The 26,191-nt window shown below is 36.4% G+C and overlaps 1 protein-coding gene across 3 annotated transcripts in view; it reads left to right on the forward strand.

The window, feature by feature from the left end:
* LOC144851753 (dual E2 ubiquitin-conjugating enzyme/E3 ubiquitin-protein ligase BIRC6-like) overlaps positions 1-26,191 on the forward strand; it is a 40,228-nt gene that overhangs the window by 11,342 nt on the left and 2,695 nt on the right. Inside the window, exons 15-56 of one of the 3 annotated variants that reach the window (XM_078709350.1) lie at positions 317-488; positions 1,109-1,276; positions 1,609-1,731; positions 1,837-2,088; positions 2,504-2,844; positions 3,385-3,503; positions 4,392-4,556; positions 5,607-5,742; positions 5,937-6,151; positions 6,252-7,000; positions 7,340-7,479; positions 7,894-8,052; positions 8,538-8,680; positions 9,206-9,310; positions 9,658-9,888; positions 9,993-10,176; positions 10,625-10,810; positions 11,340-12,265; positions 12,596-12,735; positions 13,267-14,264; positions 14,441-14,653; positions 14,821-15,021; positions 15,517-15,790; positions 16,480-16,730; positions 17,228-17,336; positions 17,630-17,848; positions 18,187-18,356; positions 18,485-19,369; positions 19,729-19,902; positions 20,127-20,408; positions 20,557-20,843; positions 21,143-21,389; positions 21,597-21,811; positions 22,156-22,332; positions 22,466-22,634; positions 22,965-23,163; positions 23,673-23,827; positions 24,026-24,124; positions 24,283-24,500; positions 24,872-25,033; positions 25,598-25,675; positions 25,852-26,040. In XM_078709350.1, the coding sequence (XP_078565476.1) occupies positions 317-488; positions 1,109-1,276; positions 1,609-1,731; positions 1,837-2,088; positions 2,504-2,844; positions 3,385-3,503; positions 4,392-4,556; positions 5,607-5,742; positions 5,937-6,151; positions 6,252-7,000; positions 7,340-7,479; positions 7,894-8,052; positions 8,538-8,680; positions 9,206-9,310; positions 9,658-9,888; positions 9,993-10,176; positions 10,625-10,810; positions 11,340-12,265; positions 12,596-12,735; positions 13,267-14,264; positions 14,441-14,653; positions 14,821-15,021; positions 15,517-15,790; positions 16,480-16,730; positions 17,228-17,336; positions 17,630-17,848; positions 18,187-18,356; positions 18,485-19,369; positions 19,729-19,902; positions 20,127-20,408; positions 20,557-20,843; positions 21,143-21,389; positions 21,597-21,811; positions 22,156-22,332; positions 22,466-22,634; positions 22,965-23,163; positions 23,673-23,827; positions 24,026-24,124; positions 24,283-24,500; positions 24,872-25,033; positions 25,598-25,675; positions 25,852-26,040 (10,625 nt within the window). The remainder of the gene's footprint in view (positions 1-316; positions 489-1,108; positions 1,277-1,608; positions 1,732-1,836; positions 2,089-2,503; positions 2,845-3,384; positions 3,504-4,391; positions 4,557-5,606; positions 5,743-5,936; positions 6,152-6,251; positions 7,001-7,339; positions 7,480-7,893; positions 8,053-8,537; positions 8,681-9,205; positions 9,311-9,657; positions 9,889-9,992; positions 10,177-10,624; positions 10,811-11,339; positions 12,266-12,595; positions 12,736-13,266; positions 14,265-14,440; positions 14,654-14,820; positions 15,022-15,516; positions 15,791-16,479; positions 16,731-17,227; positions 17,337-17,629; positions 17,849-18,186; positions 18,357-18,484; positions 19,370-19,728; positions 19,903-20,126; positions 20,409-20,556; positions 20,844-21,142; positions 21,390-21,596; positions 21,812-22,155; positions 22,333-22,465; positions 22,635-22,964; positions 23,164-23,672; positions 23,828-24,025; positions 24,125-24,282; positions 24,501-24,871; positions 25,034-25,597; positions 25,676-25,851; positions 26,041-26,191) is intronic. The other 2 variants (XM_078709351.1, XM_078709352.1) reach the window with 2 other exon arrangements.

A 26,191-nucleotide genomic window follows, 5' to 3' on the forward strand; every position in this document is an offset into this window, starting at 1 on the left:
TAATCAGTTCGTTTAATTTGTAGAAAATTTAGTGAATTAAGGGAATTGATTACAACAATTACAGTAGGTAAAGGTGAGTCCTGTATTCTTTCTGAATGTGGGGAATGAGCTGATAGGAGCTCATTGTACTAAGCTTCGACATTATATGGCAGGGGGACCAGTTCCTTTCCATGCTGCCTTATCCATCAAGGTACTCATTTACAGCCGAGTGGACTGGGGATTGAACCCAGGTCTTTCATGTACGACAGTGACCTCACCACTAAGCTACAAACAACTTCCCTTCTTATAAACCCCCAATAACATTTTTTTCTTCTAGATCCGCCATTTATATTAACAATGTTTCAAAACCCCCCGCCAGTGACCCCTTCTGAACATATATCTGCCTTTGCCTTCACCAAAGACCTAGACAAAATCCAAGGTGTTGATTGGATACAAGAAATTTCAGTGACTATAAGGAAGACAAAACGCATTACCGTACTCAATGATAGGTGAGACTTTATAATCCTTTCTGAAGCTATGGTTATTCAAGTTTAATTCAATTCAAGTTCACATTTATTTTGCAAGAACATGCAGTAGTTAGCTCTGTCTACACTATCAAACTTTATGTGTAAAAAAAAATGTGATGTGCCCAAATATGGACATGATGATGTCATATCACTACCATATTTTACCATATCACTACCATACATGGACACATCAGATTTTCAAGTTTGATAGTGTAGACAAGGCTTTTTCAAGATACACAAATGTAAATAAAGAAATGTGGGTTTGTCTAAGTCTAAGCAATATCCTATACACACATTAATTGTAATGGATAAAAAGAAAAGTTTTTGGTTTTCACAATGAACTTTGTGTTCTGTAATTGTCTCTAAAATACAAGCCAAATACGGTAATTTTGTTGTTAGATCATTTAAAAAATGACAACAAAGAATCAACAATGTGGGTTTGATAAGTCTAACCAATATCCTATATCACACATTAATACATTGTAATGTATAAAAATGTAGCCTTTCTTTTTAACTGTTCTATTATAAAAAGTCTAATTGTCTTATATATATATATGAAGATTAGCTGGATTTAAAACTGGTAATAAATTTATTTTGTTCAGAGTACAACGATTGGCAATGTTAGAATCGTCAAGCTTCCATGAAAACATAGTTAATATTCTAATTGATTCTAAATCGAGCGGCCTTTGTGGCAGTCGGGAATTCACACGTAGTTTAGTATTGGACATCCTGTGTTGGGTTGCAGGTGTGCAGGTGTCTGAACCTAATAGGTAAGTTTATCATCTTAAGTTCTGTCTACACTTTTAAACTTTATGTGACAAAAAAATTTGATGTGCCCATATATGGACACGATGATGTCATATCACTACCATATTTATGCATTTTACTACCATATTTGAGCACATCACACTTTGTTTGTCAAACTAGTTTAGATAGTGTAGACAGAGCTTTACATTTTTAGGCCTTAAAACATTCTATTGAGAAGGTGAGTTTGTATTTTGATGTCATAGGAAATGGAAAGTTGAATATGCACTGTAAAATACAGTGCCTCTGAATAGTCATTGTTATAGCCGTATTTATATGTTTATTTTTGTTTGTTTAGAACGTCTTCATCTATAGTGGATGCAGTACGTAAAGAAATGAGTAATATAATACGAGTTTGTTTCCTTGAGTCTGGAAGATCTGTAGCGCATCGTTGTAGCCAACTTTTTATGCTGTGTATTGGGTAAGTTCACAATGTTCTTTTTTATGGATTTCTTGTGAGTACATATTAAATGTTTTGATAAAAACAGTTTTTATTTTATTTACTAATTATAATATTTTGTTAAAGGTGCACTAAAAACCGAGGTGAACAGCTTATGGCAGAGTTCCATGACATTATGTTGCAAGGTTTACTCCAGTGGGTTCCTAGAATCTTGAATGCAGCCTCTGCAGGGTCACTTCACTGGTTCTTCTTACTCCTTAACCTTGTAAAGTCTGGAGACTTGGAGTCTACAAGTGAAACATGTGCATCATTTCTGAATGTTGTTTCCAAGCAACTGCAGGAGAAAACGCTACCACAACATGCATTGTTACGAGCAAAGTAAATATATTTTGTTATTTTCAATATCAATTAATCTATTTTTTTTCCTGTTCATCTGCAAGTGCATCACAGTGGTATTGGATTGTAAGAGACCATGTCTACTGCAGTAACTACATTTCTTTACTGCAGTAACGTACAATTTAAATTTGTTTGAATGCAGAGAAATGAATGTGAGTCAGTCACTGCAATAAACAGCTTTTGTCAGAAAGCTTTCTAAATAATTACCTAAACAGGTTAAAGTAAACAAAATATAGTTACTGCAGTAATTGCAGTAGAATCCTTTTGACATGGTCCCAGATGACATCTTGCTTTACCCTGTAGCCAGTGAATTAACATGCATTTAAAAATGCCGCACTAATATTGGCTTCATATATTCTTGCAGCTATTAGCCTAACCTAATTGTATTTTTTTCTAGGTATGGGCTCTATGGCACACCATTGGATGCTGTGATGTTTGATGGTCCAGCGATCTTTCTTCCTGCCAAATCCAGCACCACACCATCCACTAGCAGCATTCAACAGTCAATGAACACGTTTGCACCCACTCTGCCAACAACAACTCCGCACTTTCAACAGAGCATGGTCGGAGATGGAAAGATCCTTGCCGGGGAAAATGGCAAAGGGAATGGTAACGGAAATGGGGAGTTGGTTCCTGCTCCTGGTGGAGTGATGATGAAGGGAATCCTGGAAGTGGAACCGTTACATTTTGTATGTTGTGCTACCAGTGATGGCACTCAAGTTAAGAAAACTGGTATTGGTAAGTTTTTGTCTGGTTCTAGTTTTCTTGGTTTTCTTAGAGTGTAAATTGGAGAATATACAAATACAACAAACCCCTCCTTTTGGACATCCCTATTATTCAGGGGACATGCCTTGTAAAGCCAAATTTACACTAGGCGAATTTGTTAGCGCGAATCGACAGTGTAAGCTTATACGTATGCGTAGAGAGGGATTTGTGAGATGGAAACTTGAATATGCATGCACATAGCATGACGCTTTCGTCTAGAAAAGAGGATACTTTCCTGTGAAACGAAAATGGGGCAATGTATGTTTTGGCCAAAATTGTATATTTTTAAATGTCTATATTCTCCATTTAATAAACATTTGAAGGTTTAAGCCTTGTCTACACTATCAAACTTTATGTGACAAAAAAAATGTGATGTGCCCATATATGGACATGATATGTGATATCACTACTATATTTGGGCACATCACTCCTTTTTTTTGTCAAACTAGTTTAGATAGTGTGGACAGAGCTTTACACTATCTCTTAAAAATTGTTTTTATTTATGTTATACAGAAGGAACACCAGTACCAAGTCTTCATGCTGGTAGTATGAATGCAAAAGAATCTGGTGGTAGCGGACCGGTATCAACCTTGTCAGCTTTATCAAATGCTATGACAGAACATCAATTGCAGGTAATGCTATCAATTTGAACACATCTTTTTTAGTGTAGGAATTGGTTCATTGGAAAGATGAGAAGTCACACAATTTATCACTTCACAGGTCGATATTTGACTCTTTGGAAAGAACTTTTTATTTTATTTTTATTTTAACCATATTTAATGAGGGTGATCCATCCAGCATTTGCTGATCATTTGGGACCCTCAGAACAGATACAATATACAAAATACAACAAGAACAGAAAAGTAAAAGAAAAAAAAATAAAATTAATTACAAGAAAATTTGAAAAATAGAAAAGAACTAAACACTTTAGTTCATTACATTCAATTTACAATAGACAGGCTTTTAATTTTATAATTTCCAAACTCACCCAGTATGACCTCATCCTTTGACCCCATAGTGGATTGGATGTCAATCATTAAACAATGCATATGGATACCACATTCTGAAAATAACACAGGATCAACTTATACATGCATTTAGTATGCTGTGGTATAACAAACATTGCTTTTTAGTTTATTTTGGAAACACTTTAACAGACTAATATGTAAAAAAATACAGTTTTTATTTATTATATCGTCAATAATATGCAGTAACAGTTTTTAGAGCTTATTAAAGTTTTTTTTCTTGAGAAATTAATACATTTTTGATTTTAAAGCAACAGTATAACACTTTTCTAATGTGCAACATAAATAACTTTTTTTTTTTAAAGTACACTATTCATTTAATAGGTCACTGTACACTTGCGTACTAATGGTGGTTTTTAGGCTTGTTCAATATTACCGGTGGTATAACCCCAATATTGGCTTCCTGCATTAAAATAAGTTTTTCTATTATAAATTACCCAACCATAAATGCACTATTACAATTTACAAACTAATAGTGCTCTACTTACTTTCTAGAAACAAAAACTGTACCCATTTGGCTTGCCTCACATGGACTACCCAAGCCAGTCTAAAGCAAGTAGCCTAAGCTACACATTACAACCCTATGTAGCAGGCCCCTCTTTGTATCTGAGCCCTGGCAAAAGCTTTGCGCAGGCTATCTCACAAGGCCCAGCAGGAAAGGTGAGCTTAACAGTCTAACCATTCAAATTCAGGATTAACATGGCAAATTTTACTGTGTATGTATTGCACAGATTGGTTCAGTATACTATAGAACACAACCACCTCCACTCAACACCTTGGGATACCCCTATTCAGGAAACAGCCCTATAGTATTAAGGAAACAGTTTCGCATGACACAAATTATGGGAAAATATAATATTAAAACTATATTAGCCATCCCCTATTCATGGAATATTTGGACTTCTTTCAACAAATTAGCAATATATTAAAACTATGGCCTACATCTATTCAGGTAACATCCTATCAAGGGGACAGTTTCTCATGGAACACATTAGACACAATATATTGACGCTACGGTCAACCCCTATTCAGGGCACACATCTATTAAGGTGTCAGTTTGTTGAGTCCAGAAATGTCCCCTTAATTTAGGTTCTAATGTAATTGTATTGCCAGCATACACCCTATTGTAATTTGTGTAACCTGTGTAACCAGATGCCTGAGTTGATATACTTGCATGAATATGGTATACAAAAATGTCATTCACTTGTTTTGGTTGAAATAACATAACCTTTTAAGGTTTGCACACTTGACAATACCTCCTATGTTCTTGCACAACTCTAACATAGCCCAGGTGTCTGTCAAATTCATTCCATCTCCATCTATGTCCACTTTTTTCTTTTAAGCGCGGTTCCCACTAGTGACGCAACGTAACAAAATACCCTTCCAATAATTGTGTTTGGCCCCGCCTGTGTGAAATCAAACCTGCTTGTTGCGCGTCAACGTTAGTTGCCGTAGACTTTGACCTGGTTCACCCCGCATATTTTTGTGCTATGTTTTTCAGAGTTCTTTTGCCCTACCGTCGTTGTTTGAAGTCAAACTGATTTCCTGTAGCAATGTTTCCAGCTCTGTTGCGTCGTCGGTTCCCACTTGTGATTACGCAATACAGTACCTTGCGTCGATACATCGTTGCGTTTTAGTGGGAACCACACTTTAATGAGCACCATAGTATTACTTTGTAGAAAATGTTTTAACTAATGCTATTTGTTACAGAATGGAATTAGTAGTGGAACATCCAAGTCCCCCGTTGTTGGTGGTCAGAACACAAAGTCTGCCAGTACTGTGTGCGTACAGAGTTTGATTCAACCACCCCAACCACATCTGTTGGTTATTGATAGAATGCATTCAGGTATGTTTTTTATTCTTGGTTGGTGTGGTTCTTAAAATAGGGTCAGAGAGAGGACATTCACAGCGAGCTACTTAGGTAGTGCATTGTTTCTCTCTTTTTATCATAATTTACCATAAAATATGTACATTTACGTATAGTATATAAATATATAGTAATATAAATATAACTTACAATAAATTCAACATCTCTTACAGGTGCACGGCGTTACGTGACGCTTGATTTCGGACGGCCAATTCTTTTGACGGATGTCTTTATCCCCTCATGTACCGAGTTAGCCTCACTTTCAATTGATCTGTGGTCCCAAGGGGAAGAAGTTGATGGTCAACGACTGGTGGTGTCGATGGACATTAGCAAAAGAGACTTGACCATGAATGACCTTCTGCCTCCACCTCTCTGTAGATATGTCAAGGTAAGTTTAATATTTTGTATAAATAGGTTTGAACAAAATAATTGAAGGTATTGTTGTATGTCGGTCTCTTATAATATATACTGACTGTGTTTGATTTTAGATTACTGTGATTGGTAGATATGGTCGCAATACCGTTAGAACAAAGATACCAATTGGCTGTTTTTATGGACATTCTTTTGTGTTTCCATGGGAACAAGAACAACATGTTGCAAGCTTACTCTCTTCGGCCGTAAGTTCAGCAGACGATTCGGTTTCTGTTGAACAGTACACACAATCTGTTGCTATGTTACGCGAAGATATTCACTGTCGTTATCGACTTGCGTGTGACCGTTTAGAACATTTATTAGATGCAGCTCATAGTACATATCAAAGCCTGGGCCAAGCATCGAAAAAAGACGAAAAGAACGGGATGTCTACTAAAATGCGAAAAGCGTACATGGAGTGTATCCAACTACAGAATCAATTAAACTTAGTTCAAAGAGTGGTAAATCGGTTAAAACAACTTGAAGATGATGACAGCCAGTTTGAGATGCTCGATAAAGAATCATCCATAAAAGCCGCTTCCGGAGATCAGCTCCGCGTCTTAGCCGAATACCTTGTTGTCTGCCTCATCAGTATAACGTCATTGAATCCAAGTCCTCCAGCGGCGCTCTTGCATATAATGAGTATGGAGAGCTGTAAGGCGCTTTTCAAGGATCTGATCATGTGTGGAACTCCACGTGTACGTGTCAGTACCGGAGCACTGCTGCAGCGCGTGTGTCAATCACAGGCCTGGTGGGGCGAGTTTCTAGCTACAACTTTAGAGGAGCTCTTTCATTCTGAACAAGTAGAAGTTTTCCCCCAAGAGAGGTTAGTATCAATAAATGTGTATTTATTTTTATTTTGTGGCTTGTTATACCACTCTTATTCGATCTATATTATGATATCAATTATTGTAACTAGTAATATGTTATTAATATTTTATGTGTCAATAAATGTGTATGGTGGGGTCAATTAAGATTATCCATTTAGATTAGTAATTTCCATAATTATGTAATTTAAAACAATGTATTCTTAATACTATATTGTCTAATTCTATTAAAATTAGTAGCACTGTTTTCCGGTTGAAGCAATTATGACATCCTTTTTTGTGTCATCCACTGTTTGCATTTTTTTCGTCATATTATTAAGTTTCATTTTTTTCTTCAGGGTATTTGTTCTGCTAACACTGATGGGTCATAAGTCAATTATGTCGGGCAACATGGGTGTGTTAGAACATTTCCTGGCACTTCTTGCTAAGATGCTGTCCCCACTACAAAATACACAAGGATATTATAGGAGTTGTAGAGGTAAACTGAAAGTTCTGTCTACACTATCAAACTTTATGTGACAAAAAAAGAAGTTTTGTGCCCATATATGGATATGATGATGTCATAACACTACCATATTTGGGCACATCACCCTTTTTTTGTCAAACTAGTTTGATAGTGTAGACTAGGCTTAACTGAACACAGCTTTCAGTTTGGAAAATTCAGTTTTCTGTACCACCAATATTAAGCTTTCGTTGAGATGTTAGACATAAGTGATAGTGAATGGAACTGGGCTTGCACAGATTTTTCACAAAAATGACCGTTTTCTTCCATCTACCATCTCCTTCTGTCTATTGTCCAAAAACGAAAGCTCATTATCATCTGCATCGACAGCTGTTCCATGTGGATAGAACATTTGCAATATAATTATGCTTTTTCTCTTATGTATTCTAGGGAACCTTGATTTACCATTGGTTGGTTGGGTACTGTTATTCTTATCACGTACACTTGAACAAGCAACGCCACCAGCGGCAGATGTACCAACTGAAGAGGATGAAAATGGCAATGATGTTGCAGCTGCTAAGGAGGCTGAAAAGAAAACCAAACGAAAAGGTAAACTTCTAATTAAAAATAATATGTACCTTAAAGACCAATTTACACAGATGAGCAATAATGGTTAGCGGACAACCGCGTAGTTTGTCCCATGTATAATCTGTATCTATCCTAAGCTGAAACCGTCTGTCCACTCTGCATTGTGTGTAAATAGTCATAAGGAACATCATAGATTCTATATTTTTATTACCGTTACCGCTCGTCTGTGTAAATTGGCCTCAACACTGACAACACTAACAACAAAGTGTCCCCTAAAATAGGGGTTGGTCATATATATATATACAGTATGCCTGTCATTCAATTCACAGGAAAATGTTCCCTTGATTGAGTTGTTCCAAAGTAGATGTTCTGCTCTATATTGTTTTATTGTGTCGCATGGATAAATACTAAATAGGCCTAGAATGTAAGGCTACATGCAGTCAACAGCACACATTACAATGTTTGTTTCTAATGCTAATCTAGTTTGATTTTTTCTTATGTTTTAGCTGGTAGTAGATGGGACTTCATTAACTTGGACCTGACAACGACAGAAGTGCCCAAGACTCAACGGGGCACTACAAATCAAGCTCAGTGTCAGAGGCTTGCAAAACAGATGAAAATGCACAAAGAACAAATTAAACAATTAGAAGTAAGGAGTTATTAAGTATTGACCATTAAAGCTTGATTCACTCTTGGATACAAGTACGAAGTGAGTTGACCAATCACAAGTGGCAGTTTGGATGACCCATCACATCATGATTGGTCAAATTACTTACGGTGGGCGTACACGCTTGTGTTACATCTAAGTGGGAACAAAACTTTAAGATCACCATAAAGAAGAATGTATGTATAGTGCCCGTTTCAGATTAATTTGAGCATGCAAGCACTCCGCTGATCACATGTGCTGCTGTCTCGATATTGCTAATGACCCGAGTGACTTAATTGCGACGTAGGAAATAAAAGGCAGAGAATTACCGAATGCAGCATTCGACAGTTGCAAAAAATTGGTCTGAAAACACATTTTTCGTACAAATTTTCCGTTCTAATTATCGGCTAATGGATAAAGGGGAATTAAAAGGTGCCCAGCGCTATTATCGGATAGAGGAAATTTTGGCTTAGTGCTATTATAATATAGATTATTTTTATTTAATTATAAACAATTCTTTTTCTTCAGAGCAAGCATAAAGCTATACAGACAATGTTGGTGGAAGAAGGTAAAGACAAAGACCCACTTGTATTGCAAAAGGTATTCAAGGAATACAAACAGCACAAATCTAAGGTAATTGTTCTCAAAATACTGTAAAGACATTTCAGGATTTTTTCTTTTAATTAGGCTCCTCCACTTTATCTATTTTAAGTGATGTGAAGATCTTTTTTTTCTCTCTCTTTCGTGGGGGTCACCAACATTTATTCATTTTGTTGCTATACAATATTACGTATTATATAAATATGGTGGTACGTATTACGATTCCGCTGTCTTGACCACAAGATCTAAATAAATAAAAATATTTCGGCCAGCAATAACTTTAAACCCCCTGACCACACCCGATTTTGGTACATTTGGTACAATCAGTATTACCTCATGGAAGCATTTTTAATCTAAATTTAAAAAAAAAATTTTCACAGCATTCCAAAGATTTACTAAGAATCAGACGGCTGGCCTACCAAGAACTACACAGCAAGGGGGAGAAAGACAGCAAGGGGGATGATGATGCTTCAGAGAAGCCAGCAGACATTTTCCAGGCCCAGATTAGACTACCAAGAGAGCAGTGCTTACCTGTTGTCCAGGGACTTACACAGTTGTTGCTATCCATGGATTTCACCTGCCATGTGGATCTATTCCTTGTAGCATGCAAGGTAAGATTTCTCAGATTCAAATTAAAGCCTAGTGAATTGGCTTTAACTTTCATAACTAGAATACTAGATGTATGGATATTAACATTAATTTTTTTACAATTCAGGTACTTGCAAGGATCTGCAACTCTACCAGGCCGGCAATTACACTTGCTGAGGTAATGACACAACAGCAGCTTCAGCAGTTGTTGATGTTGTGTGTCGGGTCAAAGTTCAATTGTGGTGCAGCTTCTTGGGGTGGTCCATGGGCTTCTCACGCAATCATTTGTCTTCTACAAGATATCTTAGAAGGTTAGTTTTATTTGTATTATTTATTTATACTGGGTGACCTCTTCAGTCAATGACTGGTTTCTCAGAGGGCCCAGCTATGATCAGTGTCTGTGAGTGACAGTGGCTGTGTGTGTACTAGTACACCGGGGTAACCCCCTACTCGTCTCAAAAGATGCACTAGGTTCTTTAAAGTGCACATGAGCTTGATGTGTACACTGGACCTACGGTTTATAGTCCTTATCCGAGAAGACCCGTACTACTACCAGAACCATGCAGCAAGCGAGCCTCGAACCCTTACTGATGTTATGGGTACATATTATGGTTCCACTGTTTTAACCGCTCGGCCACTGACTCGCTTAGAGATTATAGTGCAAGCAGATACTACGACACTATTCTTGAAATAGACATTAGAGGGCGCTTTGAAAAGTCAAGAGTAAGAATGTCAACTTTGAACATGCTTTTTTTCTAGGAGAACTTTTACACCCGATAGAGGAAGCATCAAACCAAGGAACTCATGGAGAAGAAAGACTTGAAATTGATCCTGATCTCACGAATGATGCTGCACCAGAAATAGAAGTGGCAGGAGCTACTGGAGGCGCTGAGGTTAATGATGTTGCAGGGAACGTCTTTGACATCATGGGAGATACAGGTAGGGGTTTTTCTATTCTACAGGTTGGTGGTAGTAATATGTGTAATAATACCTAGAGATTAAGTGAGGTAGTGCTGTTTATTATCTCTAAAGCCAGACATAATACCATGTATTATAAAAAGCTAAAGGTATATTTTGAGAGCATAATGGTATTACAGTATTATAAGAAAAAAAAGGCCATAAAATACAGTGCAACTTATTTACACTCAATATGTAATGGTATGTGAATAGTAATGTAAACATATACAAACAATGTCAACAGACATCAAAACATTGATGCATTTTTTTATTTATTTTTTTTATTTTATTTCAACAATATTTTATGAGGGTGATCCATCCAGCATCAGCTGATCATTAGGGACCCTCAAACAATACAAACAGTAAATACAAAATAAACTATAAAAATACAAAATTAACAAAGATATAAAAAAATAAATATATATATATATATATATATATAAACACAAGAGGCAAAGAACATTAATTCTAAATATGTAATGTGTGTGTATGTTTCAATTTGTTTACTCTACAGAAGCATCTGATTTTCCACCTCTGTCATCAACACCAGACGAAAGTATAATGGTACACCCAATGCAGCAGCCAAGTTTTTTGTCAGACCCATTAGACATCGGTTATGCACTTCCAGACGATATTGATGACATCTGCTTTGGCTCTTCAAAATACTATAGTGTTTGGGAAGATGGCTACAATGCAAAGGGCCCCAAAAGAACTCTGAAAGCTGGTGCCAGTTCCGGTCGTATATTGTATCAATCAATGAACGGTAATGGAAACGGGAAAGGAAGTGCATCTGGAGCTCTGCAGAATGTCTCACTTGCGATGGATGCCAGGCTAGAACTAGGCCTTCAAATGCAAGCTGAGTGGTATTTAAAAATATCTTCTCTGACGGATGTAAGTGCTGTTAGCCAGGCACAAGTAACAGACTGCCTGCCATCTCAATCTGGACAATCATCTGCCGATTCAGGCAACACTGCAGATACCAACAGTATCGATACCCCTTTCCCATTGATGTCCTCAACGCAAATGTTAACAGTCTGTTTCAATCAGATTTTTGGAGAAATTCAAAATCAGAGGGTGAATTTAGAAGCATTGCTGCAACTTTGGCTCACACTTAATATCAATGCTACAACTGTGCTAGAACACAAACAAGAATCTAAAAAATTCAATGCCAGTCTTGTACCAACGATACCTCTACTACAGGATTCAATGTCAAATCTTCTAGCCTGCCTTGCACGGCAGCCTAACACACACCTGCAGACGTGGTGTTTAACTTTCCAGACACTCTGTTGCCTGGCAAACTCCAGATGTCATGACCCTGAAGAGACATCAGAAGCAGTGTGGATGGCCAATTTGATGGTAGAAGACCACAATCTCTTGCTTGCTCTTGTTCAGTTTTTCTCTGGCAATATATTACAACCAGGAGACAGCACTATTCAAGGCCAGGTAAGAAGTTTACGAACAAAATGTAACAAAAAAGTAATATAAAGTTTTCTTTAGTTTTTTGCAATATCTCTTTTAAAAAACATGATATAAAAGATCTATCCAAGATTATACATGTCTTCAAGGTTGGCTACTCAATTCCCTGCCTATTTCGATGTATCCACCAAAACATATTCCACATTTATTCAGTTTTAACAATAACAGGGACCCTCACTAGAAGCAAAAGCTTGTCTCATGAAGGCATCAATAATAATACATATAATACATAAAAAGAAATGTTAAATGAAACAATAAGAACAAATGATGTGATGATAATGAATATATTTTTACCAGGCTGGTCCATCAGTAGTACAGGCAGTCAAAGACTTTCTAGTCAGGCTTCAGATGAGAGTGTCAACATCACCAGAACCACACACCAGCACTTTTAAATCTCTTCTATTAAATCTTCTACAATTGATGGTTGTAGAGCCAAGGTTGGTGTCTTTTATAAAGATATTAGGTGGAGCTTTTGGTCTCTCATCTCTGGAACTCTAGGGACAATAAGGCTATTTGTTAAATTAATAAAATCTTTAAAAAAAGTATCTAGTGTTGCTATAAGGTCACTGCTGTTAGAACGCGAAATTGATCCAATATGGGGGATGAAATTGAGTCTAGATTATGATTTTTCCATTCTCAATCCTGTCGACCTTCAAAGTATATTGATCAAAACATTGAGACACTCAACAGTTCTTTTTCAAAACTATATATATGTGGTGTACTGCAAACTTTATATCAATATTATGATTTTTATTTAAAAAGATAGGTGGAGCTCAGGAATAAAAAATAAAAAGTAAAAATAATAGGTTCATTCGCAATAAAATGACCTAGTTTGATTTGACCCCTTTACTACCAACAATACAGGGCTCACTATAGTGCGACTAATCCGTCACAACTTTATGTCTAGTGTAATCATTAATTTTATGAATTGTGTTTCTTTAAATTGTGATTCTTTTCCTTTTCTACAGGGGTGCATTTCAAGTAGGAACAGGACCGTTGGATGCCCAAATCTTTTTGTTAGAGTGTATTCTGGAACAAGAATTTACAACGGTTGATGTAGCCAACACTGTCAACCTCATTGATGCCATTGTGCTGTTGGTTCACAGTCATTTGTCTTCTGCACAACAGGTCACCAGTCATAGTGCATCAACCAGCACACTCAGTGCTAGGTCCTGTTTCACTGGTCTGTTTGCCAGCATGCTACGAGGTGTGGAGTACAAATCCATCGACGGTGGTGTAGGTCGTGATGATCTGATGTGCTACTTATTAAGACTTGTCAACAATTTAGTTGAGATTCCGATTGACACGGTTGAAGTTCCCATCAGTGAATCCAACGTTCCTGATAACCATAAATCCAATCATCCAGATTCAGAGAATTCTGATTTGGAACCAATGACAGATTCCAGTAAGATCAATGCTGCTCAACAACAGCTGGATGCACCACAAGGAGCTTCTGGTTCTTCTTTCAGTGCCATAAGTGATGAAGAGAAGCAGCGAACTGGTGAAAGCTCTGAACAGCAAGTCAACACGACTGCCATCAGTGATGAAGAGAAGTCTTCTGCATCTACCTCAAGTACAGCACCAACGATGACAGAGTGCACTAAATATATCGCTGACATCATTCTGTCACAGTCTAGGACAGTAACTCTGCTATTGTCTGCTTTAAGTTACTGTGACAGTAACACAATGGCAATGATCATCGGGGGTGGCTTATGCCAACTGACAACAGAGTCTTTATCTACTGGTGAATCCGTCTCGGTCGGGGATAACATCTATCAGGTGCTGTGTACTCTGAATACAAAGGCAACGGTTGTAGATCTGATTCTTAAGAACATTATGTCGTACATTAGTGGGGGTGATAGAGGACATCTGCCAACAGTTGCGGCACCTCTGTCAGAACCTCTTCTCTGGTTTATTCTCAGAGCTCTCAGTTCAGAAAAGGCATTGCAAGCCTTTCATAACATGGGTGAGTTTTGTTTGTTTCATTATCTTTTGAAAACAATAATTACTGCAATTTATTCTGTAAGTTACATTGATTAAGTTAAGTTATATTCTAAAATTACATTTAAGAAATCAAAGTTGACAATTATATTCTTAGTTCAGATTTTTCACTTTTATTAAAATTCTATGTATGTTTTTTAGGTGGAATCCAAGTATTTTGTCGAAATCTTGTGAGCAGTAACCAAACAGTAATTGATACAACACCTAGCGCTATATCCAGTATCATGCAGAGACTCGGCGTTGCAAATAAACCTAATGGGGGCGCTGTTCCACCTTCAGCTAATATTCCAAAATCCAGAGGGTTGACATCAGAAACTGAAACCATTGATGGATTGTACAATTTCGCTCCACACGGTAAGTCATGATTTTTTTGCATTATTTTGTATTCGTTTCTCTTTTCTCTTCGTTTTGGTTTTTGATGCATTCTAGTGCTCTGGAATTTGGTTTATTTTGCATAAAAAGTGGTAACTTAAAATTTCTTATTTCATGTTCTTGTACTATAAATGTGGAATTTCTTTCAGGATCGATTTCGTCGAGTAGCCCAACGGCACAGCCAGCTGAGGTGCTTCTGCAACCTCAAGCACCACATCGCAGAGCTCGGTCTCCAGCTTGGTCCTATCATTTCTACCCAGATGAGTCTTGGTGCGATCTCACCATTACGTTACCTGGTGCTGTACTTATTAAAGAAATTCACATCCAACCTCATCTGACATCATTAGCCAGTAAGATCCCTTTCTTTGTCTTTCTCTCCTTTAATTAAGTGCCTCTCATAATGCCTCATGATTTATAGGAACTTTATTAACTATATTTATAATTCTATTATGATCAAAACTGTATTATTGTAGTTTTACTATTTAAATTTGAAATCCCAAGGAATTAGACATATTACTTATTTAAATTCTGTCTGCTCTTCTCCACCAGATGTGCTCTTTTTGGAGGCATGCAATTTAAGTGGAGTTGTGGCTTGGTGGTTATGATGCTTGGCTACCACTCCAAGGGTCCTGGGTTCAAGTCCCGTCACATGTCAGGATTTTTTCTAAGGACCAAATTACTCCACTCCCAAAGTTATTCAATAATACAAAATTGCGAATTTCAAATAAACAGCATCATGCTTAGGCAAAAATATGGGATTTTAATGATATTTTTAACGGTTTTTTTTCCTTATTGAAGCAAGAAGAAATATAGTTTTAATGATTATTTTATTTCTACCCGTATAGCCTGCCCATCAGCGGTAGCCCTTGAGCTCAGCAGAGATGGTTACACCTCTATCCCCATCAGTTCCCCAATATCAACTGGTGGCCTGACGTATATCAAGTTGCAGCTACAGAAGCCAGAGGTTACAAGATCAGTGTGCTTAAAACTACACAGACCAAGAGATTCAAGCAGCATTGGTCTGTCCCAGATTATGCTGCTTGGGTTGAGCGCCTTCTCAAATTCATCGGCCAATCAGAATCCATTCCTACTGACAGAAGATGCAGCATCAAAATCCAGGTTTGACATATTTACTTTATCGTAGAAAATATTTTCGTGGGATATCGATAGCTTACACTTGGTACTTGGATTGAAATTACAGTTAAAAAAAATAACTTTTTTCCTCAAGCTTGCTGAAAAACAATATTTTTTAGCACACATTGCAATATTTTAAAGATCAATATAATATACTGTATTTTATATATATAAAAGTATCTCTTCGGAGATCCCGCTTCGTGAATAAAATACTGAAAGATAAGGGCGTATCAATTTGATCTCTGGTGCGTGTGCATACAATTGAGGGACTAGTGCTGTTCCGCCGTACCACGCCAAGAATGCTGAAGAGTCGCTATCCAATCGGGTTTGAACAATACCATGAAAGCCCCACTGGTCTAATGATTAGGACGTCTGCATATCAAGCAGGAGGTCCGGGTTCAAATCTCGGTTGGGGCGACTTTTTCTCATTCTCACAGATTTCCTCATCTTATCGTTGGCAAATTTATTAATACATTTTCAGTGTATCACCAGGCGGTTTAGAATGAATGTTCTTTGCCTGTTGTGTTTATATATTTTTTACTGTTACACTTTACATGAATAAAGTTGTTGAATGGTAGACATTCATTTATTGCATTTCCAGTTAAACATTAAAACCAACAATACTATGATAATACAATAGAATGTGTTTTAATTTTTATTGATTATATTGGCAGTGTTGGTTGGCTACGCTTACTCCACCATTGTCTTACCTACTCACCCTCGCTGGAACCTATGATGTCCGCCGCTGCATCAACGTCCACTCCACATCTACTGACCACCTGCACTGCCCTCCTCTTGTCTCGGCACTCCCTCATCCGTGCGGCTAACATTGAGGTTGTACTGTTGAAGATTGGATTACATTCAACTGAACTGGGCTTGTCATTGTTTGATATTTTACTGAGAAATCTTTACTTGACTGATGATGGTAAGTTTTAAAATATGAATACATTAAGATATGAATGTGAAATGAATATATTAAGATATAAATAAGTTAAGATATGAATGTGAAATGAATATATTAAGATATGAATACGTTAAGATATGAATGTGAAATGAATATGTTAAGATATGAATAAAAAAAAATTAAAAAAAAAAAGTTTATTAATTTTGTCAATGCCCTTCAGTTTGATTGTAGAAAATATTCCATATACAGTGTTTGACAGTTTTTAGAAGTAGTAATACCATGATAAATGCCAGTTTAGAACCCTTCATCTGGGATACCCCTATTCAGGAGTACCCCTGTTAAGTGTACACCTTCCCAAAAATGCAATTTATATTATAATACTATGGCAAACACCTATTCAGGAGACACCCCATTAAGGAGACACTTTGTTGGGTACCCAGGGTGTTCCCTTAATAGGAGTTCTATTGTAATATTATATATGAACATTATATTTAACAATTCTTTTTTTGTAATTTCAGATGGTCAAACTCCATCACTGTTGGGAAGAGGGCATGGGAACTCTTCAGAATCAACTGTTGAGATTATCTACCAACTTGGTATGACTCAAGACCAAGGAACAAAAGAAAGGTTGATTTATAAAATTGTTTATAACCATATCGACTTCCTAAAGCTCTGTCTACACTATCAAATTAGTTTGACAACAAAAAATGTGATGTACCCAAATATGGTAGTGACATGCCCAAATATGGTAGTGATATGACATCATGTCCATATTTTATTGGCACATCACATTTTTTTGTCACATAAATATTGATAAGTGTAGACAGAGCTTTAGTCCCCTAACAACATCATTTGTGTGTTTAAAAGCCATTCTTCCTCATTAACTGTGTCTAGTAACTCGTTTTCATTTTTATCTACAGAGTACAGGCCTTGCTGGAGTGGCTGGGGGATACAGCACGGGTGGCACTTCACAAGCATAGCACATATCAACGAGCTCCACACACTCTCTCACCACTGGAAGTTGGCCTTTTAGCACCCTCTCCTGCTCACATACACTGTGTTGCAACTATTATTTGGAGTAGCTTTGAACTTCCTGTGCCATATGACCTTCGATCTCTATTGACACAGGAATTATTCAGGTATGTGATATTCTTTGGTCAAGGCATAGAGTTAGGAAATGGAGGGTGCTTAGCTTGGTTGTTAACAAGTTTACCTTTCAGTCCTAATAGATAGATTTTTAACAACTTTGTTTTATTGTAATGTAAACATTTTTAGTTGTGTGCTATCGTTTTTGTACATTTTACATACCGTATTAAGTAAATAAATATCCAGGATTCACTCCTGACCTTGTGCCAGTTTTAGTTTAAAAGCGTGATATACAGTAGGTTACTTACTGTTGGATTTGTATGGAATAAAATAAAAAAGAGTGTTCTAATAAAGATAATTACATAAACCAGTCTTATGTCTTGTTTTTAAGCTCAATTTATGAATGGTCAATGGTTCTACCCAGCACCTGTGCTCTAAAGAAGTCTGCAGACTATGTGTTGTGCTCTATGTGTTACGTACAGCCTTCCTTCTTTACATCTATGATGGAATGGATGGGTGTTGTCCATGATACAAGCTTAGAAATGGTTTCACATTTAACAGGTGGGTTATTGCAATATTTCCTCCAATCAACATCCCATTTAATTACACTTTCTGCAATGTCTACTTTTAGAGTAGCTTATCATCATTGGATATTTTTATTTAATACGAAATATTATTTAATATTCCAGATGACAGTAAGGGTGCAGAAAAGGGAGCAGGAACAGATGATGAACAACTTCCAAGACACCAACCAATCACAATTGAAGATCTAGGTCTTGTGATTCTCAATGAAGATCACCTGACAACCTTGTCGATAGCCTGCAGGTCTCCGTCTGCTTCCCAACAATTGATCACATCTGGTTTTCTGGCAATTCTTACACAGGCTCTTGTTGAATTTTGTGAATACGAAATCCTAAGAAATCAATCGGATTCCTCAAGTCCATCTCCTAGACCAGCGAAGTCTCCACGAGGAACCAGACTTAAGCATCGTACAGACTCGGTTTCTTCCGATTATGTGTCGTTAACTGCTGATCTTGTAGCTCCGGTTTTAAATTTCTTTGGAGAAGTTTCACAAGAACCATCTATGAAAGAGTGGCTTGGAGGATCTGAAGGAAGAATCTTCTGGAAGGCATTGTTAAACCTCTTGTGCAACAACTCCTCAAATGAATATCAAACTCAGACACTGCCATCCAACCGGAAGAAGTCAACAGTTCTCACCTCGCAGCAACGATCAGCAATTGAGAATGCTACCATCTCATTCCTCAGTAAAACAATTGCTTGCCACTCTGAGAACCAGAGAAAGCTGGCAGAGGTCATTTGCGATGTCATCTGTAGTAAGAATGATTCAAATGGCACAAATCTAATTACTGGATTTACTAGAAGACTTATACTGCAGTTAATGCTGGAGGATGAGAAGATTCTAGTTCATTTGAAGTCAACAAGACATCTGTACAAAGCATCTGGTTCCACACCAACTGGTCTCCAACATCCGAGCTTTGGAGCTGGTCATAAATTTAGAACTATTGAAGTTGACCTGATGGATTCAATTAGCAAGGTCTTATCACAAGTGTCAGGTGAGTTTAAAGAAAGGAAAACCAGTTAGCAACACCTCTGTTCATTGGACAAAAAAACAAATACGAATATATATTCTAAGCACTAGGCTAACTACCTGTTTAAACGACACCTCTATTAAGAGAAGACTTTCCCATGTAATGAACAAAGGGAAATATATGCCTTAAAAATTCAATGCATTAAGGGGACACTGAGTAACGCCTTAAATGTGTTCCCTTAATAGTAGTAGTATATTCAAATGCAGATCATTTACAGGATATTTTCACAGTAGAACAGCACTTGTTATTTGCCATACTAGTGTTGGCAACCATTTAACCAATTAACTGTGTTATTTACTATTATGATTTCTTGTTAATTATAGATACTCCATCACTGACGTCAAAAATTCTTGACAGTAAAACCGAGAAACTACCTACCTCTACAGACAAGGTGCTGTTTCCATCGCTGATAGCAGACCTTGCCAAAAGTAAACTAAAGAAAGTAGCTGCTAAACTTAGTGATGCAGGGATAAAGAACAAAGCAACTGATAAATATAGTAAGAAATAGTTGATTGATACTTGATTTAATAATAAAGTAGAACCCCTTCTTCGAGACACGCTGGATGTTTTTTATTTAAAATTTTACCATTGGCGGAAAACGGGAGATGACTGTACTATATAGTTAGTAATACTTTTATGTTCTATGATTATTGCATATTAGCTCTTGATATGACCCAGTTTCTATTGGATGTATTTTGAATTTAAATCAATTTTATTTTAGATTCAGAGTCAGATGGCAAGGATAGCAGCTCTGCTTTTCCAAGGCCGCCAACAAGAAGAGGACGTCTTGGTCTAAACCGGGATTCAATGAGCATTCTGACACTTTCGTTGCATCATTCAATGTTTCCAAACCAGGCCTTACCATCTAAGCTGACCCTAGGCCAGTTGATGGTGTTGTTAAAGCAGAGAGGCTTAGATGGTGGGTTCTCTCATCTGCATTTTACAATGAAACTTACAGGAAGATTAATCACAACACATAGTGCTAAGATGAACAGTGTTGACGGTAGGTTCCGATTTTTAGCGTTCTATATATTTTCATATACTGATATCAATTACATACAAAATATCCTCTCATGTTTCGATAAATAAATATAAATTATAAATGTTTCTGATTAACTGGACAATCATTTTAATAATCTTTTTTTTTTCAGATTCTTCATCAGACAACAACAAATCACCAGATGATTTTAATGATGCTATTCCAGATGCTGTCCTCTTAGACACACCTGCGCTTCCATCTTTCCTTCATGTCTTTGCCAGCATGAATGGTCTAGCCCTCATCGCTGAACATCTTCCCATGTTATACTCTGAAACACCACGCCCTGAAATAGCCACTAGCAGCTCAGTCATTGAGAAGAATGCAGATGATCAAATCAAAGGTGAATGGTTGCCATCAGAAATGGGAGGAGGAATGGAATCTGGAATTGAAGAAAATTGGGTAAATTATTTTTTAATCGATAAAATTTTGCTTAAAGGGTAGTTCCGGGCATATATTATTTTTATCATAAAAAAATAGAAACTTTATGTGACAACAAAATGTGATGTGCCCATATATGGACATGATGATGTTAATATCACGACCATATTTGAGCATATCACTACCATATTTTGGCACATCAAACTATCTGATAGTGTAGACAGAGCATTGTATCCATGATAGCTTAGCTAAGGGAGAGCATACAGCAAGTTTATTCAATATTCTATGTATTACTTTCTAATTTCAAAATGTTATTGTAGTACCACCCTCTACAGTTTCAGTACATGGAGGAAACAAATCAAGGAGGCAGTACAACAAACAACTCGCTACCATTGTCATCGACGACTACGCACCTAGGCCATAACATTGCCATTCCAGCCCATTCCCTAGCAGCATTTGGACTGTTCCTCAGGCTGCCAGGTTATGCTGAAGTCCTGTTAAAAGAACACAAGAAGGCTCAGTTCCTGCTTAGGCTCATACTAGGAGTTACAGATGATGGGGAAGGCGGTATGTACAGAAAAACCTAGTATAAGAAAATTGAAAAATATTTAACTTTGTATATATTATTCATAAAAGAACATGCATATTAGGGATTTTTTTTATTATGTTTAATAATATTCTTATTTTTAATTATTTTTAATGATTTAATAGTAATTGAATCATAATTAGTAATATATAACAAAATTGTGTTTAAATAATTGGTTTTTTTTCCAGGTCATATATTATCATCACCTCAGGCGTCTTGCTTACCCACACTTCCGTTCTCGATCTTAATTACTCTGCTTCATGGCTCACCTTTGACCACGGATGATGGAGTCCTACTACGTCGTATGACCCTTGACATTGGAGCACTACATCTTGTATTAGCTTGTATGTCGATATTGAGTCATTATGCTCCAAGGGTCACACCCCCAGTGGCAACATCTGAGGTACAATTTAAATTTATTTATGTTTGCCATGATTAAAATATTCAGCAAAATTAATCAGAATTTGTTGAAAATGAAAGAGGGCGCTTGTGAAGGTATGACCGAGGACCAATTATCGGCAGTCTTTCCACCAATGTTTGTTAAGCTTCTGAGTCACTCTTGTCTTTTACCCGCCATCTCGTCATATTTAAGAAACGATTCCGGTAAGATATGACATTATCGTGTCCATATATGGGCACATCACATTTTTTGTCACATAAACTTTGATAGTGTAGATAGAGCTTAGTTTGCTAAATAGGGATTTGAGGCATGTTGTTCATGTTATTAAATTTTTTTCTTAATTATAGGCATCAAGTAGCGTCAATGGAGTCGGAAATGCAGCCGGTTCTGAGAATGAAAAGAGTCAGAATTACTGGGCTAAGGGTACAGGATTTGGAACAGGTTCAACAACCTCTGGATGGGACGTTGAGCAGGCACTTAATAAACAAAAGGTAGAAGAGGAGCATGTGACATGCCTACTACAGGTGATTAATCATTTGTTATAATTATCTTAAAACTCCATTATCTTAATCATCATTATCAGAGTTGAAATCAAGATTGTCAAAATATTTTTGAATTTTTAATTTATTTTGAATTAAAAATTATGTTACTTTACAGGTACTGTCTGCTTTCATTAACCCCAGTGGGCAATTAGAATCAAAAGAGGGCGCTTGTGAAGGTATGACCGAGGACCAATTATCGGCAGTCTTTCCACCAATGTTTGTTAAGCTTCTGAGTCACTCTTGTCTTTTACCCGCCATCTCGTCATATTTAAGAAACGATTCCGGTAAGATCCAATTTCTTCTATTGAATGTTTCATTTTTGTATTTTTTAAGACTTTTATAAGAAAATCCACTATATTCTTAGATAAAGAGTTGTTAAATTAAATTGTCTAGCTAAATCAAAACTTCAGAAAAAATGGAATGAGCTTTTGTTTTTTTGTTAAGTCAACCTAAATGTAAACTGGTTTCTAGATTATTGAGTAGGCCCACATAGCTATGCACCGATTTATTATTGTTAACTTTAGCAGTGTCTAAACTAATGTATTATATATTTGATAGAATAAAATAAACTATATTTATTAATAGTAAATATACTCATCTTGTTTGATTCACAGTTTTAGATATGGCCAGGCATATACCCTTATATTGTGCAGTATTAGAGCTGTTGAGGGCGTTTTCTTCATGTCCAAATATGGTAGAGTTGCTTCTACCGTTACCAGACCAAGATGATGAAGTACCCACTACCACAACATGTATCACAAGCCTGCTGGAGAGCCTCAAAGGCTGTGTTGATACCTATACTTCCAAATTGCAGTAAGTATTTTGTAGCCTAGCTTTTGCATTTGGCTATCCCAAAACTGGACATCATGTTCTGGGGGAAATTCCTGTTTTTATTTTTAATTTTTTTAAAGTAAATAAATGACTTGCCAATTACAGGATGGGAAGCCCATGTAGTGTGGCAGTAAAAATCCTGGAAATTCACAGGATTTGAACTAAAGACCCTGGGATTGTTAAGCAAGCAAGACAACCACCAGAGCCACTTTTGTGGAATGTCTAGTTTTCCAAGTTAATTATTATTAGTAAATTTAAGCCCTCTGGAACATGGAAAAAGTTTGGTTTTGAAAGAGGTACTGGTATTCAGAGAGTGGTTGTTGGAAGAGTTGGTTGCCAAACATTTTAACAAATAACATCTAAAGTGCTACAAGTATAAATGTGAGCTACAACAGGAGCATGTCATATGTTTTACCATAAATATCTTCAAAAGTCCTACGTCTACTGTATGTATTGAACAGATATTTTTTACATACTATTCTTACTTGTAGACTGAATAAAGATAGTAAAGTTCCACGGAAGAACATCAAAGATTTTGCAGCTAATAGTGACGATCCTGAGACAGAGGGATTGACATTACTGGTTCCTGACATCCAAAACACTGTAGAGATTGTAAGGAAAGCTACAAAGAAATACAGAACATCAGGTAATGTATACCGATAGGTCTTGGAGGTATTTCCAAGATGTCTCAAAAGCTTATTATAAATATCTTATGTTATCTGTATCTTCAACGCCTAATTGTTCAATTATTTAAATTAATAGATTTGAGAAAAGAAGATCACGACAATTAATGTAATTTCATAATAATTAACAGTTCTATTTATTTGTGTATATGCTTTTTTAGATAATACAGATAGTGCAAATACGTCAACCTCAATACCACCACTACTAGCATCTACCCCGGAGGAGAGGTATTGCGCAATCATAAAGAAACTTCAATTTGGTATGTTCAAAGTAATATGAATTAAATTTAATAGATAGGAGAAATTCTGTAAAATAGGGATTTTAATATTTCTATTTTAAATCCAATATATAATGGTCTATACGGCATAATGTTATTACTCACTTACATCATTAAAATATAATATTTTCTTTTTTTAGACACTTACCAAATGGTAACAGAAGATGAAAATGGTAAAACACGGTTTAACATCCCACATCACTACTCCTCCAGCATTAACTTATCTGGTAACGTGAAAAACCCAAAACGAGCACGAAGATTAGCTCAGGAGGCAGTAACCATCTCAACATCATTGCCGTTATCTGCGAGCTCAAGTGTCTTTGTACGATGCGATGAAGAAAGATTGGACTTAATGAAGGTAAGGATAATTTCCTATCATCAAATTTCAATCTTTGACTTTAACCTTTATGATACAGTCAACTCCCAATACCGGACACCCTTGGGCTGGCCAAATATGTCTGGTTTTCTGGAAAGTCTGGTATTCAGAATGTGTTTTTAATGGTAAAAATGAATTTGAACCTTGAGAAAAGTCTAGTATTGTGAGAGCTTCTGTTTTTCAGAAAGTCTGGTATTGTGAGAGTCAACTGTAATTTAAATATATATTCATGACACTGGAAAATAAAATACATATATATATATAAAATAATATTTTAGAGGTTGCCTCTATGGTTATATATATATGTTAAAAAAAACAGAACATAAAATTGTGCTGCTCTTTTTTTGATACAGGTGTTAATAACAGGTCCAGGTGATACACCATATGCAAATGGATGTTTTGAATTTGATGTTTACTTCCCTTCTGACTACCCAACCTCGCCTATGCAAATTAATTTAGAGACAACTGGCCAACATAGTATACGTTTTAATCCTAACCTATATAATGATGGAAAGGTAGGTCAACTTTTTAATTATTTTCATTTTATTTCATACTCATCCAATATAACAAAGGATAAATAAACAATTTTCATTTGAGGCTTAGTGGAGTTGAAAGAGTTATAACTCTGACACTAGGTCAGAATTGAACCCTGGACCTTGAGATTGGAAGGCAAGCAAGTTAACCACCAACCTACAGCTCCACTACTATTATTATTTTACTAATTTTGATTTTAGCATATTTTGGTTCCTATAATAATGTAAAATAAATTGCTTTTGCTAAAAAAAGGAAGCACAGACCAATCTCTGACATCACAGCTCCAAGAACGGTTACAAAAAATCTGATATTGTACATTCAACTATCCTGAAACCAGAATCATCCGTAGATCATTTCAAAATAATTCTATGTAGATACTTTAGTAACTACAATAATTACTACAATAATTTTTATTTTCTATTTAGTAGTTTATGACAAGCTTGTTAAATAAATAATTGCATAAACATAGGTTTAAAAAGAAGGCAGTACAGTACTAAAACTGAGACTTTTCTTTTAAACTGTGTTGGTATTTTTGTTGTTTTCAGGTTTGTTTAAGTATATTAAATACATGGCATGGAAGGCCAGAGGAAAAATGGAATCCAAACACATCAAGTTTTCTACAGGTATTTCTACATTTTTAGATTTGGAAAATAGCTGATTACATTCAAGATACTCTAGTAATAATCACAAGAAAGCTTTATTATAAGCATTTGATTGGGCAAAATAACTATACTGGGTGACCTCATACTACCATCTATCCAATACAACCAATAAAACCGTATGATTTTCTATCCTACAGGTGCTAGTCTCCATACAGTCACTTATTCTAGTCTCTGAACCATATTTTAATGAGCCTGGATATGAGAGGTCAAGAGGAACGCCAGCAGGTACTCAGAGTTCCCACGACTACGATGCCAACATCATGCAAGCAACGGTCAGATGGGCCATGCTGGAAATGGTCCGTAATCCTCCACTAGTTTTTAAAAATGTAAGTTGTTTTAAATTTTTGAAAGTACTGTAGAACCACTCCTTGGAACACCCCTCCTTTGGGACGCCCCTTCTTTGTAACACCCCTCCTTTGAGATACTCCTTCTTTAGGTACCCCTTCTTTTGATTAGGACACCCCTATTAAGGGAACA

This window comes from Antedon bifida, chromosome 9 (assembly GCF_963402885.1).
Source record: "Antedon bifida chromosome 9, ecAntBifi1.1, whole genome shotgun sequence".
Taxonomy (NCBI): Eukaryota; Metazoa; Echinodermata; class Crinoidea; order Comatulida; family Antedonidae; genus Antedon; species Antedon bifida.